The sequence below is a fragment of the Chaetodon trifascialis genome, chromosome 3 (genome assembly GCF_039877785.1).
Source record: "Chaetodon trifascialis isolate fChaTrf1 chromosome 3, fChaTrf1.hap1, whole genome shotgun sequence".
Lineage (NCBI taxonomy): Eukaryota > Metazoa > Chordata > Actinopteri > Chaetodontiformes > Chaetodontidae > Chaetodon > Chaetodon trifascialis.
This window is the reverse complement of record NC_092058.1, coordinates 14,469,434-14,486,702: the sequence shown is the minus strand read 5'-3', so window position 1 is coordinate 14,486,702 and position 17,269 is coordinate 14,469,434. Positions and strand designations below refer to the sequence as shown.

The 17,269-nt window shown below is 42.6% G+C and overlaps 2 protein-coding genes across 2 annotated transcripts; both read right to left on the bottom strand.

Moving 5' to 3' along the window:
* Positions 1-364: 364 nt before the first annotated feature.
* On the bottom strand, positions 365-7,410 carry sxph (saxiphilin). The gene is made up of 17 exons (XM_070959699.1): positions 7,176-7,410; positions 6,659-6,822; positions 5,701-5,800; positions 5,421-5,597; positions 5,159-5,321; positions 4,980-5,044; positions 4,509-4,666; positions 4,240-4,426; positions 4,001-4,149; positions 3,809-3,899; positions 3,295-3,342; positions 3,029-3,211; positions 2,762-2,909; positions 2,359-2,441; positions 2,082-2,266; positions 1,090-1,276; positions 365-1,005 (listed from the first exon to the last, which is right to left on the bottom strand). Exons 1-17 carry the CDS (start codon positions 7,228-7,230, stop codon positions 962-964), a joined length of 2,187 nt encoding a protein of 728 aa, XP_070815800.1. The 5' UTR covers positions 7,231-7,410; the 3' UTR covers positions 365-961.
* Positions 6,985-16,696, bottom strand: sfi1 (SFI1 centrin binding protein). The gene is made up of 31 exons (XM_070959698.1): positions 16,392-16,696; positions 16,236-16,307; positions 15,995-16,105; positions 15,820-15,914; positions 15,593-15,710; positions 15,395-15,497; positions 15,144-15,300; positions 14,887-15,048; positions 14,686-14,756; positions 14,506-14,598; positions 14,316-14,413; positions 14,076-14,142; positions 13,720-13,850; positions 13,546-13,627; positions 13,271-13,449; positions 13,094-13,169; positions 12,816-12,911; positions 12,646-12,722; positions 12,369-12,471; positions 12,197-12,293; positions 11,613-11,773; positions 11,452-11,526; positions 10,875-10,949; positions 10,602-10,778; positions 10,321-10,526; positions 10,168-10,239; positions 9,295-9,490; positions 9,121-9,196; positions 8,875-8,986; positions 8,673-8,772; positions 6,985-7,912 (listed from the first exon to the last, which is right to left on the bottom strand). Exons 1-31 carry the CDS (start codon positions 16,553-16,555, stop codon positions 7,742-7,744), a joined length of 3,573 nt encoding a protein of 1,190 aa, XP_070815799.1. The 5' UTR covers positions 16,556-16,696; the 3' UTR covers positions 6,985-7,741.
* Positions 16,697-17,269: the final 573 nt, after the last annotated feature.

Below are 17,269 nucleotides of genomic sequence, written 5' to 3'. Positions count from 1 at the left end.
ATTGAAACTTTGGTCCAGATAATTCAGGTAAAGTAGGAAAAGATCACTGAATTACTTTGCAACAACACAACTCCATTACATACACTGCATTACTTAATTAAAGCTAATGCTAATGCAGTCGTCCTCGCTGTAACAGGTTTTCTTCATGTGATCAACAAAGACTTTGGAGATCTTAACTCAAACCAAAGCTTCAGTCATTCTGTGAACAAGTGTTGAGGTCCTTGAGATATGTGTAAAAATGTTATCCGCCAAGGTTGAGGCCATTTATTTCTGAGCTGCTTTACAACTAATTAGCAATCAATTTTATTTAAAGTGCAGAGTCAATACACTTTCCAATTAAAAAAGAAGACACGGGCAAAACATACAGCAAGTAACAACAATAAGAATAATAAATTGAAACCGTATAATAACCGTTGCTTTAAAAATGACATCCCCATGTTTCTTATGGTTCCCAATCTCACACTTATTTTGAAATGTATTAACAAACACAGTAATATAATTGATGCATGTGCAAATGTAACAACTGAGGCAAAGCTTGGATCATTTACAAATGGTTACATGTTATACACACATTGATTTTACACTCACATATTTACAAGTGTAGTCACGTCTTTTGGTATTTACCTCAGTGCTATGAGTCATCTCAACATCTCTGTATGAGGCTTTCTGCTTCCACTTTGCTGTGTTAATGGATGGAATTTGATTTCAGCCTTAAAAATACAAAGTAAATGTGTTTTGCATTTCTGAAAGATGCACAGATCACACACAGCAAACATTTTAAGTTATAATGGTAAATGAAAGCTGCTGCACGCTCTATTCTTTAATCGATCCAGTTTGCAGAAGAGTTTTGACTCCAACCTCTGCTGTGAACAGGATGATACCAGTGATGTTTGCAGTCATCAGATTTGGCTGAACCAGGTTTGCGGATGAGGGGTTGAAGTAGCACAGGGACAGGAAAGCATTAAAATATGCTGCACACGTCCTGATTACAAAACTCCAAGATATCTGTCGTAAGGAAAATAGATGGAAACATTAGCATTATCATTATTGATTTGACAATCGAGCGGGCGTATTTGATCGTAGTCGTACCAGAGCGTGTACAGTTGAAGACAGTTTCTGCGTGGCTGCAGAACTCGTCTCCAAGGATGGAGCGGTAGTCCATGTGGCTTGTGTGCACAAAACACTGAGTTGCATCTTTGAACAGCAGATCACTTTCTCCATATTTCTGAGACTCAAAGAGCTTGAACTCTGAGTTTGGGTTGGCTGCCAAAGTTTCCTATAAAAAAAAAAAAAAAAAGGAATGAAGGAGTGAAAATATCTGCTGAAATATTCAACATTTCCTCTCTGTGATGACAAACCTCATCATTAAGTGATTTGCATCACAAGAAGCAAAAAACAGATCTTCGGTAAAAGCTGCTGCTGGACATCAATCATGTTTTGGTAGCAACTGAAATGTGTCCACAGATAATTTGCTAATTTTATACTATTTTATTCTTGAAAATATGTTGTAAGACAGAAATTTAGAGCTGCAGCAATTGATCAATTAATTGTCAACTATTAAACTAATCACCAAGTATTTCAATTGAACTATTTTGAGCAATTTAAAGGGGAAAAAAAGGCCTCTTATTGTGAGTATTTTCTGGTTTCTTCACTCCTCTGTGATAGTAAATCTTTGGGTTGTGGACAAAACAAGATATTTCGGGATGTCATCTTGGGCTTTGAGAAACGTTTTTCACCATTTTCTGACAATATAGATCAAACAACAAATCGATTAATCAAGAAAATAATCAGCAGACTAATCGACAATGAGAATAATTGTTAGTTGCAGCCCTACCTTTTTATTCCAGAAAAATGTTTATGTTTCTCAAACTGAGCTGAAATAACCCTTTCCTACATACAATGCCAACACGTTAAAGACTTTCTTATCTCATCTGTTTATGGGTCTTTAAGAGGCAGAGGTGCTGATGAGCAGAATCTCATGTCTTGTGGGCTTTCATAGACCTAAGTGTACACACACTTTGGACCAAGTACACACACTCTGTAACACTCCCATTCATGAAAGGATAGTCATATAAGCTGACCTGTGACTTCATGAGGAAGTCGTACACTCGCGCTGTGAGAACCGGCCGCGTCATGATGGTGTTCGGTGGGATGACTCCGAGGTTGCAGCTCTCCCACTCTGACAGCGGAGCCCGTCGACCGTCACCACACAACAGCTCCAAGTCTGATGGCGTCCAGCCCTCTGCCCAACCGCTGGGACTCAGACCTGACAAAGACATAATGTAACATAATAAACATGCAGTGTATGTCTGCATCAGTGTGCACATTCATGTCAAGACTTTGCCTTGAATATCTCACTGAGGACGTTGGCCTCAAGGTTGTGCTGCTCTACGAAAGCCACATCGCCGTAGCTTTTGCCGGTGGGATCTCCAACCAGACACCTGGAAATAATGAGTAAGGGATTAAAGGGTCAGTTCAGGCAAGTTAATAAAAACATCTTCTCTCTTTGCCCTACAAGCTTTCAGGATGGTTTTGATTTTATTTGAGAAAATACTGCGGAGGTGGAGGCAGAACAGTTTTCATTAGAACTACTTTCTACCAATAAAATAGTCCCAGTGACAACAGTTGACTAAATGGCTGGACACCAATGATAAGTGAAAATCATCGGTTTTCATAATTTTCATAAAAACTCCTTAAACGCTCCACAACAGCAACCACAGATTAGCTGAAAGCTGAGGTTCAGGTAAGCCACTGTACATACCTTAATGCCCCCATGTTGCCATAGTAACGCTCATTGTGGTTGTCAGCACAGCGTTTGGTGGCGGCCTCCCCGGTGCCTCCCATACACACTTTACACAGATTCCCCTGAGAGCCAGGAAGACAGCCTTTCCAAAACACCTCATTGTACACTAAGAAAACACAAGGTGCAGCGATACTGAGTGCAGTCAAGAGGTCAACGCACACAGAGAGGAGATATACTAGCAGCACTGACTGTGTAAGCATCAAGTTGAATGCTTCAGAACAGTACCTTGGTTTGGATCACAGGGGGAGCTGCTGTTATGGTCCAGGCTCAGTGTGTGTCTGTACGGCAGCAGCCAGCCTGCTGGGCTGTACATGTAGCCGTGACAGGAGCGACGGCCTCCGAGGTTCCCAACGAATATGTTTCTGCTCGAGCGCTTCGCCACTGCCACACCCACCACCGAGGGCAACACTGAGGACGGAGAAAGTGGAGCTTTCAGCCTGGAGGCCTTAAAGTCATGAGCTACAAGCTGGTCACTGGGTGCAGTGTCTTACCATCTGTCTCTAAATGGGCTGATCCTTCAGCAGGCACACATTCAGTTCCTGATAGTCCACGAGAAACACAGGGGACACAAATCAATGTTTTTCTAATGAATGAACACTGGAGCTGAAGTTAATGTCATGATTTATCAGATGATTATTTTTACAATTATTTAGTTTATAAAATGTCAAAATCTAGTGAACAAGTCCGGGTAGGAAACGCACTTAAATTAGACGCCCTTTATCTGGACGCTCTGCCTTCAGGATAGAAAACAGCTGCAAATATTCATGTTTGAGCAAACAGAATTTTTGCTTCAAGAATGACTCAAAAGATCGAACAATTATTGAAATAGTCAGCAAAAAAAACAAAAAAAAAAACAATCATTTTGTCAGTCTAGAAATAGACCATTGGTCAATAAGGCACATACAGAAAGCAGAAAAGGCTTGATGTTGGAGTTGCCTCTTCTTGGTGTTTGTATGTATTTTGAGAAGAGACTTAAGTAGAAAAAGAAGATTATCAGAGTCTTACCATAATATTCTGTGACTACAGGGACAAGACCACATTTTCCTGCGATGAAAGAGTGAGTTGCATCCAGTGAGACAGCGTCCACCTCGTCCCTCTGCAGCATCAGTGTCAGTGAGAGAATACAGGTGTCTGCAGCCTGAAGTTAAATCTTTAATATCCCGACATCCTGTGATTTGTATCACTCCTATGACTTACCTTGATTTTCTCGATACAGTCTCGTATTGAGAGCGCTCTGACACACACCAGCGGGTCTGACTTGATACTGAGAGCCCACTGCTCACATTTCTTCTGCTCTGCATGGCTAATACAGCACCACCGCACCACACTGTCCTCCAGTGAGCTTCCTGCACACACACAGGTTCAATGAGGTCAAATCACAGCCAGCCTGTTTCAAATATAATGATTAACAACCACACACCAGTGTGGGTAAGCACCTTCGTGTCCAAGGCCTTTGAGGAGTGCCACATAGTCCAACCCTAGCACCTGACTGACATCCATGCCGTCTGGCAGAACAGCGAGTTTATGTGTCGCATCTTTGAAGAGAAGGTCATTTTCTCCAAAAGAAGACGAGTTAAAGAGGTTGAAGCGCTGTCTCGCTCGTCCTTGTTGGCCAAACAGCATCTAAAGAGCAACAAACAATCCTTTAACAGTCTTCAACAGGGACACGCAGCATGGACACAAAGCGGGAGAAGAGAAGATGTACCTGCACCGTCACTAGAAACTTCCGAGCAACCTTGCGAAAATTAAATCTGGTGACCATGCCGCCTCCTGGACCACGTCCCAGATTACAGTTTGCGTAGTGGCTGAGAGGTGCTTGTGTGCCATTTGTGCAAAGCAACCTGAACTCGTCTCCATCGCTGTCTGAGAGGACAAGCATGAGAAGAAAAGCAGATATTACTAACGGGGACATTTTCACTTCAGATTCTGAAGTGCTTCGTCAACACCACACATCTAGATCTTCAGATGTGTCATACTGAACTGAAGATGGATGTTATTTACTACTATTATTTATATGAAAGTGGATGCAATTGACTTTTTTTCATACCAGACACAGTGAGCCCGGAAATGTCAGTGTTAAGGTTTGATCTCTTTGTTATTTTTTCAGCAAGGTGTGTGCTCTACTTTAACCTCACTGAACAGTAAGATATTATAAAATCCATTAGAAGAAGTTTACCTTCAATACTTTCAAGAGCTAAATGGTCCACGAATGCAACGTCTCCTGCCCTGTTCCTGAGACATCTGTGAGGGCAACAGAGGAAACAGAATGTCTCTAATGTTTTGACTGTCTTCATGTTTGAAATACAGCAAATGTGCATCTTAAGTTGGGAGCTTGTAGAGCCTTTGCTGCCTGACCTGAGGGCTCCTTGGCTGTTGTAGTAGGGCTCACTGTGGGACGTCTCACAGTGATAATTCTTCTGGCGAATGTAGGACTTCTGGCCTTGGCACAGAGCGCACAGAGGTGGTGCCATGGCAGCAGCTCCAGGAATGCAGCTGGCACTGAAAAAGGTGCTGACGTCTGCTCGAGAGGAGAAAAACAAGTGAGGGCACTGAAAGACGAGAGGGCCAGAAATGACAAAAGATTTCCACACTGTGGAGCTGGATGTAATCTCCTTACCCTGACTGAGAGGCTGCTCCTTTGACCAGCTCAGGTAGTTGCGGGACAGCAGGAAGCCGAGTGGAAGACTCCATCCGGCCGTCCATCGAACCCCACTGTGACAGCTCCTGAGGCCCTGCAGGGACCGTATGTCCAAACTGCTGTTTCTCACCACAGCCACAGAGAGAATACAGCCTCCTGCAGGACTCACAGAGATGGACAAACACAGACAGGTACGCTGACTCAGACTGAGTGCTGAAGAGCAATGCTGAAGTGTCCCAGCCGTGTGAGGTAAACCTACCGTCACTGTATATCTCCTTGGCAATCACGACAAGGCCGAACTGCTTTACAGCAGAATAAACCTCTCCTGCATCCAACGTCACTATATCAGCACGGTTAGCCTGAAGCAAAGAATTAATGCAGCCAGTCTTAATGTTACGAAACAGGAGACCTTATTAGAGTGGTGCTCCATCAGGGTTCATACACCTTTGAAGGCTTTCATCACATAAAATCACCCAAGAGATATTACTTGTTCATGCTATTAATAATTAATTAATTAAGTGCTCAAAGTCTTTCACTTTTCCAGATTTAGTGGTTTGCAGAATTAACTGAACAGTTATGATGGACGTCTTTACAAAAACAGTGCCGTCAGTGCTTAGACTCTTCCTGGTTTTGATATTTAATCCCATTTAACATGCAGCCTCTTGCATTGTGAACAGGTTATTATCAAGAACAGAGCTAAACCTATAAACCTGCTGGACATTGGTTCGTATGGTGGCTGATAAGTGACAAAAAACTGCATTTCAAAACCGCCTAACGGACAAACGTCCTCTTCAGTACATACTTTGGACAGAATTCTTCAATAAGATATACAGGAGATTAAAAAAAGATTTTTAAGCTCTTAAATATCAATATCAAGCTCAACAAGCCAATATCTTGCCTGGTCTGCCCTCAAGGAAAAGTCATCTGTGAGACTTTATATGACAAATGTGCCTGTGTTCACTCATCTCAATCACATACTTACAAGTGAAAATCCTCTTTGATTTGATTTAAAACATTTGTTTTCTGTACATCTCTTCTTCTAGCCTGGCATTAAGGAGTTTTCTTAGCGTACTTGTAAAGGAAATGCTTTACTGTATTGATTTAAAATGCACGTAAAAACACACACAAACATAACTTCACATCTGCCACAGTGACTCATTTGTCCTTCGCACGCCTTTTTGCTAAATTTCAGACACATCAGGTGAAGGAAGGCTCACCCTGATCTTGTCGACGCAGTCAGTCGTGCTGGACGCTCGTATGCATGAGAGTCTGGCAAAAGCTGCCACAGCAGCTGGAGGCAGCACTGCCACCAGAGCTTTAGCGAGTTCTGCACACTTCCTCTGCTCGGGATCGGACACTGTGCACCACCGCATCTTCTTAGCTAACATGCAAGGGCCAGTTCACACAAGTTCATCAGAGGATCACACACATTTGGTGCAGACTTCATGCATATATGTGTTTTAGTAAGATGCAGGTATTGCATTAATTAATAAAATCTAATCTTTGCATTTTTGCAAACTGTGAAATAATTATACTACTTTTTTAATATTTCAATCAGTTTTAATAATGTCCACAAAAAAGCTCCAAAAAGAGGGAAACAATCTTGCCATCAGCAACAAAAAGACAACATCTACAAAAGAATAAAAAGACTTTTAAGGACACAATGAGACTGAGAATGAACAGGAAATAAGTTAACAATGTGAGTAAATAAACTCGCTCAGGAACAAAACTTACCCCTGATGCAGCAGACAAAGGTGAAAAAGAGTAAAATGGCATAAAGTCGTCTCATTCTGGCCGGTTGTAGCTCAAACCTGTCTTATGTCGTCTGCAGAGCACAACAGACAGCTGTCCTTTCTGTTAGTCTCAAATCCGTTTGTCCTGCATAGATTTTCCACAGTGTGAAAGGCACTGGTGCTCACGGATAAATAGAAAACCTATTGCGCAAGGGCAGCTCCTCTGAAAACAGTAAAGTCACTTTTTTTCACACACATGGAAAATATTTAGCCACATCTGTCACAAGGACGACCCCTAGCCAGCCTTTCTGTAGATTTTAGGTGTAGATGTAGCACAGAAAGCTGCGGTCAGGAACTTGGATCTGATGCTTTTGTGATATGCTCAGTCAATTTAGAGACAGTTTATATGATATTTAACAAGAATAAATAGCAATACATGGACATTTTCTCCTCACAAGCCGAGTGCAGAAGGTAGAAATAAAAACAGTTTTCTCTTTCACTCCTCGTGTCAGTCTTCATGTTATTATAAGAAATGTGATCCAAGCAGATGAACAACGGTCCAAATGATCAGCAGGTGTTAGCACTTTTGGGGCGTTCGAGCACTATTTCCTGTAATGTTGTAAACACAGAGTGACCTCTGAGGACAGAGTGTAAATGCTGGATCCTCTCCACGTGTCGCAGCATCGCTGGTTTCCTTTTCGCCAGTTCAGTGGACAGTCTGTCGATCCGCTCCTCCAACTGTTAACATCCAAAAACATCCATTGTGACACAGACTTTGAGTACCACAAGTACTCGGGTCCTTTACTGCAGTGAAAGTAAATTCTGAAAAGTGAAAGTACTCATTGTGCAGTAAAATGGTCCCTGTCAGTGTTTTAATATCTGATGTTTTTGGATAAAATTACTGCTGCATTAATGTGCATGTTGCATTTTACTGCTGCAGATGTTTAAGGCTGAGCTCATTTTAACTACCTTACATAGTGCTGGGTACTTTAATCTACAGTGATGCATCACATTCTGTAAGATCATCATATTTTTGTAGCTGCCAAATAGCTGTCAATATAAGCACAATATTTGCCTCCGAGATGTTGTGGAGTAGAAGCGTAAAGCTGCATATAATGGAATTACCCAGTACAGTACAGTACAGTACTTGAGTAAATGTACTTGGTTACGTTACACCACTGGTGATTTCACAGTGTTTCTGCTTATGTGACATCCGATTTCTGCTTTTTTCTGCAGCCAATGATTTGTTGTCCTCAAAAGAATGCATGCATAATTTAAGCCATTAGTGGAGGTAATTTGGGAAGTTACCTTGAAATAACTTTTAGCACCTCACAAGTCTCTCTCTCTGTCTGTCTCTCCGCAATTAAAGAAACTCAGACAGTTAACATCTTTTCATCACGCAGCAGAATTCTGGCTGAGTTATGAATATCTCTTTTTGTCACTCTGGTCAAATTGTGTGGACACAATGAGTATTTTCAACAATGACACATCTTCTTACCTCCTGCAACTCTTGACCAACAGCATTTTTTTCCATTTGTTCATCCTTTCCGCTGGTCTGCAGCCAACTTTGTAATACCTCTTTCAGTTTTTGCCAAGTCCTGAGCAAACACACACACAGACAGTCAAACATTCGTCACTGTGTAGACAACATGTTCAACAAGTCAATAAGAATGGAAAAACTGTTTTCACAGATGTATTACCGGAGCTGCTTCCTGTCCTCCTGGTATGTCTTCATGTCCAGCTGGATGCTGAGCAGCTCTCTGGTCAGAGCTGAAGTTGGATCTGTCGCTGCAGTTTCTTCACTGGATGAGTCTTGAAGAAGCACAACAACAAGCTGTTCAGATCATTTGTTCACATGTTTTTCATAATCCAAGTCAGACTATGGTGTTATTTTATGTTCAAATGGAAGAATAACCCATGCTGGAGAAGAAGTGCAGCGATCATACCTGGATAATCTGAATGTTGTTTAAAGAAAGGCACAAGTGGAGCATCTCCAAGCCCTGAGCTGCTGGTCGTCCCCAACTTAGGGAAAAAAGCAGACAATAAAACTCAAGTCAAGTTAGTACATTTAGCACTGAATACATACGGATGTCTGTCTAAGTCAAACAGATGATTGTTACCGCATCTTTGGTCCGGGTGGTTATGAAAGCAGAGGGCGGTAAAAGAATGTCTTGGGTCTCCTGAGGAGAGTCCATAGTGGATGTATGAGGCTCAGTGGGTGACACATGAGATATGATGGTGCTCTGATGTGTGGAGGTCACAGGGACTTGAACAGGATAGAGCTGCAAGGGTTCTGAGTCTGTTTCAGCACTGGTGCTAGAAAACAAGAGAAAAGGCTTTTGTCAGTGAGGGAGGCAAAGTTTTAACATAAAATCAAGCTGATTTCTAATGTGAAATGTAGTACTTAAAGGGCCAGTGTGTAGGATTTGAGGGGCTATATTGGCAGAAATGGAATATAATATTCATAACTGCGTCACTCTGTTTTTGTTACCTTAGAATCAGCTCTTTATATCTACAGAGGGAGCAGGTCCTCTTCCACAGAATTGGCCATGTTGCACTGCCATGTTTCTACAGTAGCCCAGAATGGACAAACCAAACACTGGACTGAGAGCTTTTAGCTTTAGCGGACACTGCCGGTTCTGCTACACACTCGGAAGGGAAGGCAATGTTTCTTTCCCCAAGATAGCCGAGTCATGACCCGCCCTACTATGCTTCTGATTGGCTTACCCTGATATTCTTAACCTAGCCAATCTCACTCCTCAAGCTTCAACCTAACTAACCCAACCAACAAAGGCAATGAGTACAAGCCAATTAGAGTCAGAGAAGGACGTGTCAGGACTTTGCCATCGTGGGGAAAAAACAATTCTGGCAAAGCGGAGGATGAATCGAGGGGTATTCAGCTGGTTGAAATCTGCAACCTCACCGCTCGATGTCACTACATCCTTCACTCTGGTCCTATAAAATAATGTTAAGCATGTGGAAAAAAACTTTACTTTATGTTCAGTGGAGACTCAAACAGGTCCTCGCGGCGACGTGGCTGCCGACGAAGTGTACGTCCGAGCAGTCTGTAAAAAAATGAAAAACTCTGTAAGACTGAGTCCATGTGCTGAACACAGATTCACAGCCTGTCGGGGGCTCGGACTCACAGCTTCCTAAACATTTCATCTTCAGTCTCCTCCACCACTGAGTCAGGTGGAGAAACACTCTTCGGCCCAGGCGTAGTCAAACAGAAGGTCACACTCTTTTTTGATGGTTGCCCTTTGACCTCTTGCTTACTTCGTGGCTTACACAGCGCCCGCTGCTTCCAGCGCATAGCACAGCGCTTAACCACTCTCTGGAGATTTCTCGATCTCTGCAGGGCACAGGCAGACTGGGTGAAGTCAAATTCAATGTCTGAAGTGAGGCTAACACACACACAGATACCCACCTGCTCTTGGCTGTGCTGTGTGAGGCTCGTTGTGAGGTCGTTCATGTGAGCAGCGTACGTGAGGATGCAAGTCACGCCCTCCCTCAGCAGCTGGTCTCTGTAGACCTGTGCAGCTCTGGCTGCCTGCTCTTGTTTCCTGCGCTGCTCTGTGACCAACAGTCTCCATCCAAGCAACACCTGCAAAAGGTTCACAAAACGGTATCCACACACATTAAACCACGTGAGCACCAGTGCTCAGTTTTGCAGAGAGAAGAATGTGCAGGCAGGTGTTACCTTGGCCTGAAGAGTGAGGGACCAGTGCCAGAGCGCTCGCTCCGTCTGCTCAGCTTCTCTCCGTCTGTGCTGCAGCTGTTAGCAGGAAGGAAACCAAAGTCACGGCCAAGTTTAAATGCACTAAATGAAACCACATATACTGCATCAGTCTGATATCTCTTCCGCATAGAAAGCTGAACAATTAGCAACTAAAGAAACAACATCATACAGATGAGACAAGGCCAGTTGGCCTCATTTCCCTCTCTCTGCTTCTGTTATTATCAATATTAAAGGGCTACTCCAGGCATTTAGTATTTTACTGTTTATTTCCCTAGAGTTGGTGGACATGGTGGAGAGACAACGTTTAAAAAAATTTGTCCAAATCAAGAAGCAAAGGCCGAGATATCCTGACTTTTTGTCTCTAGTGTGGATCAAGCTTTAAAAACAAAACAAAATAACTGTATCCTTTCAACAATGCATCAGGGTTATTTTACTGTCTGAGTGTCGCACCTCATGACAAGTAAAGGGATCTTAATGTGTGGAAATCAGAGTCACATTAGAGGCTTGAGTGTTCGTGTGAAAAATAATATGAACAAACCTTCACGGTCCACTGTTCAAAGTACCTCTGGTACATCTTTAGCTTCAGCAAAAAGATTCCCTGTCGTTTCATTACCTATGAGATCATCACATTTAAAAAGTCTCGTTACAGCCTGAAGTCACAGTGCGGCTTTACATAACAGCTGAAAATGAAGCTACAACCTTATTTTTCTGATACTGGTTGTGATGCTTTTTCCATGCTTTCAGTGCTTTTGAAAGGAGTTTGGAGTCATGGTGCCGCCTGGATTTTTCCATGCACATCCTCTCCCTCCGAGCCTCCCTGGTTTGCTTCCGCCATTGTCGGAAAGATCGCAGCAGCCGCACTAAACACGGGAAACATCAGGTTAAAAAGTGCAGAACAATTCAGGTACACATGCCTCATCTTAATCGTAGAATTCTGACACAAACAGGCATAAAACAGAAGAAAGGAAGACAGAAAACAACCATGCTTGCAATTACTGTTTTTAATGCTGTTATTTCAAGATCATGAGCTTGCAAGACTCACCATAAAAAGCAGAAATTATTAATGTCTTTGGACTGTGGTTGGTTTGGTTGGTTTCTATAAAACCAGTGTCTGCTCTAGTGTGAGTTCTCCATAATCATCCCATGATCTTGAGATATACTTTTCTTGAATTTTGTCGAGATTAAGCCATAAATTAACTTATTAGCACAAGAAAATGATTTTTGTTATCTCAAGACAGCAACATTTAAAAAAATAATTGCAGCGTAAAGAGTTTTGTACTTACCCTGATTTATGGACCTCTGAGCCCTGATGACTACTTCCCCCTGCTGGTGACGCCTTGACACTGCACGTGTTGTTACTTCTCTCCAAGCAAGAAACACCTTGACAGATTAGAAAGCGATGAGCAAAGGCTCTGACAAAGGAATAACAATAACAGTTTGAGGCTGCTTTACAACCTTAAGTTGAAGGAAATGCTGAAAGTGACTCTGTGCTCGTTGCTCCATGAGCCTGACTTCTGTCAGCAACACCACGTTCTCCCTCCAAACAGACAGAACCTTCCTGCAGAGAGATGTTATTGAGCCTGAGTGGATGAAACTGACATGAATCATTCAGATGGAGGAAATAGGAACAGACAGAAGGTCAGTGACAGTGTTTAGTAATCAACCACCTGTGGTTTCTAATTAAAGAAATTCAGACTTCAGATCTGAATATACATAAATATCTGTTCAATACCTGACAAAGTTCTGTTTTTGTTGTCTGTAAAGATCCTCTGCATCGCCGTAGATCTGAGACATCTGTAGGTGGTGTTTCTGTGAATACAGAGGGCCGCAGTATATCAGCTTTAACTTTGTCTTTATGACCCTGACCTTAAGAAATGATGCGATTACAAAATTCTGATGTACCTTCCAGGCCCCAAATGTGTGTCTGAGAAGTTTAACTTCATGGTAACTCTGCATCTGCTTCAGTCTGCTTTTCTTCACTCGCTGGCTCTGAACAAACTGACCAAACACACAAGACTCACTGACACACACAGACTACCAGAGATGTTAACAGAGCAGCTCAGAAGACAATACAAATTTCCTAAACAGCTCAATCTCTGTCTTTTCATTCCACCTGAGCCAAAAGAACGCTATGTGAACAGATGTTGTGCAAGCAGAAAGAGAAAATACTGCACAGTCACCTGTTTCCATTTCTCCACAGCCCATCTCATGTGGCGCAGGTCACCCTGACGACAAGCCTGCAGCTCTCGATTCCTCCTGACATGCAAACAAATGCATTGAAAAATATGTGTTTTGCCAACAGACCAGCAACTTCACCACCCTATTAAATCACTTCAACAGGACTTTGTTTGCTTCACCTGTCTCGTATCTCACTGCTGCTGTCCTTCCACTGTGTCATTGTCTTGTGAAGCAGTCTGTGCAGGTAGAGACTGTCTGAAGCCATCTGTTTCTCCTCCTCATTGATCTGCTGCTCTGTCCGCTGCCTCCAGCGACCCCAGGCTCTCTGCAAGTGGCACCGCTCCTCGTGTAGGATTGCCTGACAATATCAAGTTATCGGTCAGTATCTGAGACACAGATGTGCTCTTAATCAACAACATGCAGTAGAACATGCCTCCATTTCCAGGTAACATACCATCCGCTCAGACAGCATCTGCTCTTTGTGTTTCTCTGATTGTCTCCACCAGGTGTAAAACACCCAGGTGTACTGACGCTGCCTGATCAAACAGAGAAACCACAACAGTCAGATCAACTCTGCTGAGTTTGGAAATTAATTCCAGTGCACGTACTAATTGGGATGGTAACTCACTGATTATAGACTTCTGCCTTGTGTCTCATCTGTTCATGGAGTCTCCTTTGCAGAGTGAAGTCAACCCAAGAGTTGAAACACCGAGGCAGCATGCGTTCAGCAAACCAAGTGTCTGCGCGATGCTCCAATTCCTGAGGAATACATTTTAAAGGAATTTATAGACTGCGATATTATGTTGGAAATGTATACAGAATTTCCCTTGGGGACGAATAAAGTATCTATCTATCTATCTATCTATCTATCTATCTATCTATCTATCTATCTATCTATCTATCTATCTATCTATCTGCTAGGAACATCTATAAAAATGTGTCCTTATTTCTGCTCTGCAAGTCATGGGATGGATCTAAAAATACCTGCATGTGTCTCCGCACAGCAAGTTTCTCTCTCCAGTGGTGAAAACAGCTGCTCAACAGGGACATGCTGAAAAGAGAAAAACTATTCAAGTCAAAATTCAAACCCAAATTATGCAAACAGGAACAACTTTATATGAAATACAAAACATTTTTGTAGCCTGGACGCTACATCGTGATATATTTCTCACTCCAGGTCAAACACAGCTCCTGGTAGAGATTGGGAAATGTACATAAAAGCACCTGTGGTTAGTCAGTGCCATTTGTGTTAGGGGCTGAAAACTCTTGTCTTCAGCCTCCTCCAGACGGTCCTGCCACAGCTTCCAGTACTTGCTGGTTAACTATGAAAAACACAAACATTAAACCTTCAGAAGCTTTAAAAAGTATGTAATTGACACTGTAGCATGAGGATGATGGAGTACTCATCAGTTACAGTTTGATGATGATGTTGGACAGCCACATTGCGGTTCAGTCGATGCGTTTTGTTCTCGATGACATTAAGAAAAAGTCCCTTCAATCCAGCACGCTACAACAAGAACCCACAGTGATCGGCACATTAAACAATCACACTCTCTACTGCTGTGCAGTTGCTTTATTTTTCAGGGGATCTCACCAGTAGATGATGATGTTGATGCTGAGATGCGATCCTGTTTCTTTCATCCTCCTCTCTGCACAACGCCACATCTAATGACAAGCTCAAGAATCAAACAGCTGTACTGATAATTAGAAGTTCTTACTATCCCTCACTGGACTGCTTATGATGCTGCAGTTGGGATGCGAATGGAAGATATGTTTTGTTTTACGTTTAGGATACAAGCTCTCCAGTACTCCAGGGCTCTCCGCTGGGTGCTCCGTATGGCCAAATTCTCTGCAGCTTGCAAACGGTCCTCCTCATTCTGCTTGTGATGCAAGGCGCTGCTCCATTTACTCCAGCACATCATCATCAGGTGGACATGGTAAGCACGCTGAGCCACAGCTAATAAAAAAACAAAAGAATTGTAGCTTTAAAGGGAATATACATGAGAGGTATAGTATGAATGAGCTTGTGATTTATATTAAAAGAATAATGACCTTGTGACTTTTTCTTGACTTGGAGACGTGACATGTAAATTTTCCAGTGATGTAATGTACTTCTTTTCAATCTGAGGATGAAGTGAAGTGCAGCTTTGGATTCTTTCTCTCTCTGGCAACAAGCAGCTGTGTGCATCTCTTTCCACAGAAGCCAAGTCTTACAAACAGAACAGCACAAATATAAAGGAAGTGATCATCACACATACGTTTGTCAGTATGTGATTTGCAGGTGCGTTGGATCAGGTCTTTACCCTGCTCTGTAAAGTTAGTGCCCTCTGTTTCAGGGCTTGATCCTCTAAGGCATAAACGTTTCGATGCTGCTGCAGCCTAGTCTGCCACAAGCTCCACGCTGAACTGCACGAGTTAAGAAAAAAAAGCAACACTGTGAAAAGAAATAATCAGCTAAGCATTACAAATGTAGGTCTAATTTATAGACACGTTGGTCCTACCGCAGGGCTGTGAGTCTCTTCAGCTCAAGAGCAGATTCAAGCATTCTGTTCTTCATTCGCCTCATCTCTGTGAAAACCTCCCATCTGTCCCAAACCAGGCGCATCCGTTGCCTGTCAGCTAGTTACAGAAACAATGTGATTAAAGGCGATACAGATGCTTGAGATATATAACAAAAGATAAGGCGTTAAGCTTACATACACTCTCAGCGTATATGCCAAAATCATACCAAATGATTGAGCATTTTGGATTTTGCTCTTCTTTTCCTTCTGTAATGACATAAATGTCCGCCAGTGATGGAAAGCCAGGCTATACAGATAATACCTGGAAGACAAAATGCATCATTAGCAGACACAAGCACTGTCTGTGGCCAGCTGACTGAGGCACCAAACTGTATGGTGTACCTGTGGTGACACTCTGCCCGCATTGTAAGACTCCACTCCCTCCTGGACGCCCACCACTCGTCTCTCCATCCTTCAAAGGCTCGTCTCAAGACCACACTCTTATAGTGGGACCTGCAACATGCAATATTCCCTAAGGCTCACGTAGGGCATTTGAAAGTGGCAAACAGCCTGTGGTCCTCGCTTTAAATATAAAATAGTATGTTTTTTATACCAATAACTCGAGCTGAGTGTAACACATTACCTGGCTTTATGAGGAAAAATTCGGCCAAAGGTATTCTGAATCCATATCTTCAGGAACTTCCTTGCCAAGTGCCTGCAGTAGTTAAAAAGGTTAGACTAAGCTATAAATGATGAGATAAATGTTGTATACGTTGAAATACAGAAAGAGTGTCAGCACCTTATTCTCAGCTCCTTGAGTCTTCCACCTTTGTTCCAACTGTATCCAACTCTGTAAGGAACTTTTCTGGTATGAACTTTGCGGACTTGTTTGGTTTCATCACCGGAGCTGACATAGCTTGGTCGGGGTCTCACTGCATCTGGCTTTCTGCTGTTACTTTGCATTTTATTACATCAGAATGCGAGTGTACAGAACTGTAGAGCACCACACTTCAAATAAAGGCAACAAAGACCAACACTTCACCATAGCGATAAGCCATTAGTATTCTTGACCACTGTGAAGAAGAAGTTTGGGTAACTAAGTACCGCGCGTTTGTTTTTCCTCGTCACGTGAACGCAGGTGCGACACCGGGGTGCGTTTCAGACGCAGTTGTCAATGGCAACAGGCAGCGCATTTACGCACTACATAATTCGCTAAGTTCCCGATGTGGACGGTAAATGTATCTCTCTGACGTTTTTATACTGCTTAATAATCTTTACAAACTGAAACTCAAGCAACGGTTATCGGACTTTCTCCCTTATAAAACAATTTAAATTGTAACACATTTATTCTCGCTGCACATTCTGAGTGCGAAACGTCCGGAACGCACCCGGGGTCCTTTCAGAGTGACGGCAACTTGCAATGTATTCCTTGACAGCCCGTGAGGGCGGAAGCTTACGTTCATTCAAGTAACTCCGACTGACGGCTATACTAGAGTAACAAATCGAGCAAATCCCACGACTGTGAGTGGCTGCCCCAAATATTGCCTCTTGAATGTTGTAAGTTTATGGTAAGTTATATCTCCGTTAAACACGTTGCATTTTTTCCTACGATTTTCATAATTCGATATTATAGTTCCACAGTATGATCTGAACATTAAATTGTAACAAAGCTGACGC

Coding starts and splice junctions, on each gene's coding strand:
- sxph (XM_070959699.1), bottom strand. CDS start 7,230: ATGAGACGACTTTATGCCATTTTACTCTTTTTCACCTTTGTCTGCTGC. Junction 3,343..3,808: donor TGTAGTCACAGAATATTATG/GTAAGACTCTGA, acceptor GTGGACTATCAG/GAACTGAATGTGTGCCTGCT. Junction 2,442..2,761: donor GGCAACATGGGGGCATTAAG/GTATGTACAGTG, acceptor CATTATTTCCAG/GTGTCTGGTTGGAGATCCCA.
- sfi1 (XM_070959698.1), bottom strand. CDS start 16,555: ATGCAAAGTAACAGCAGAAAGCCAGATGCAGTGAGACCCCGACCAAGC. Junction 13,450..13,545: donor AGATGCTGTCTGAGCGGATG/GTATGTTACCTG, acceptor TGATATTGTCAG/GCAATCCTACACGAGGAGCG. Junction 9,491..10,167: donor GAGTCTCCACTGAACATAAA/GTAAAGTTTTTT, acceptor CTTGTTTTCTAG/CACCAGTGCTGAAACAGACT.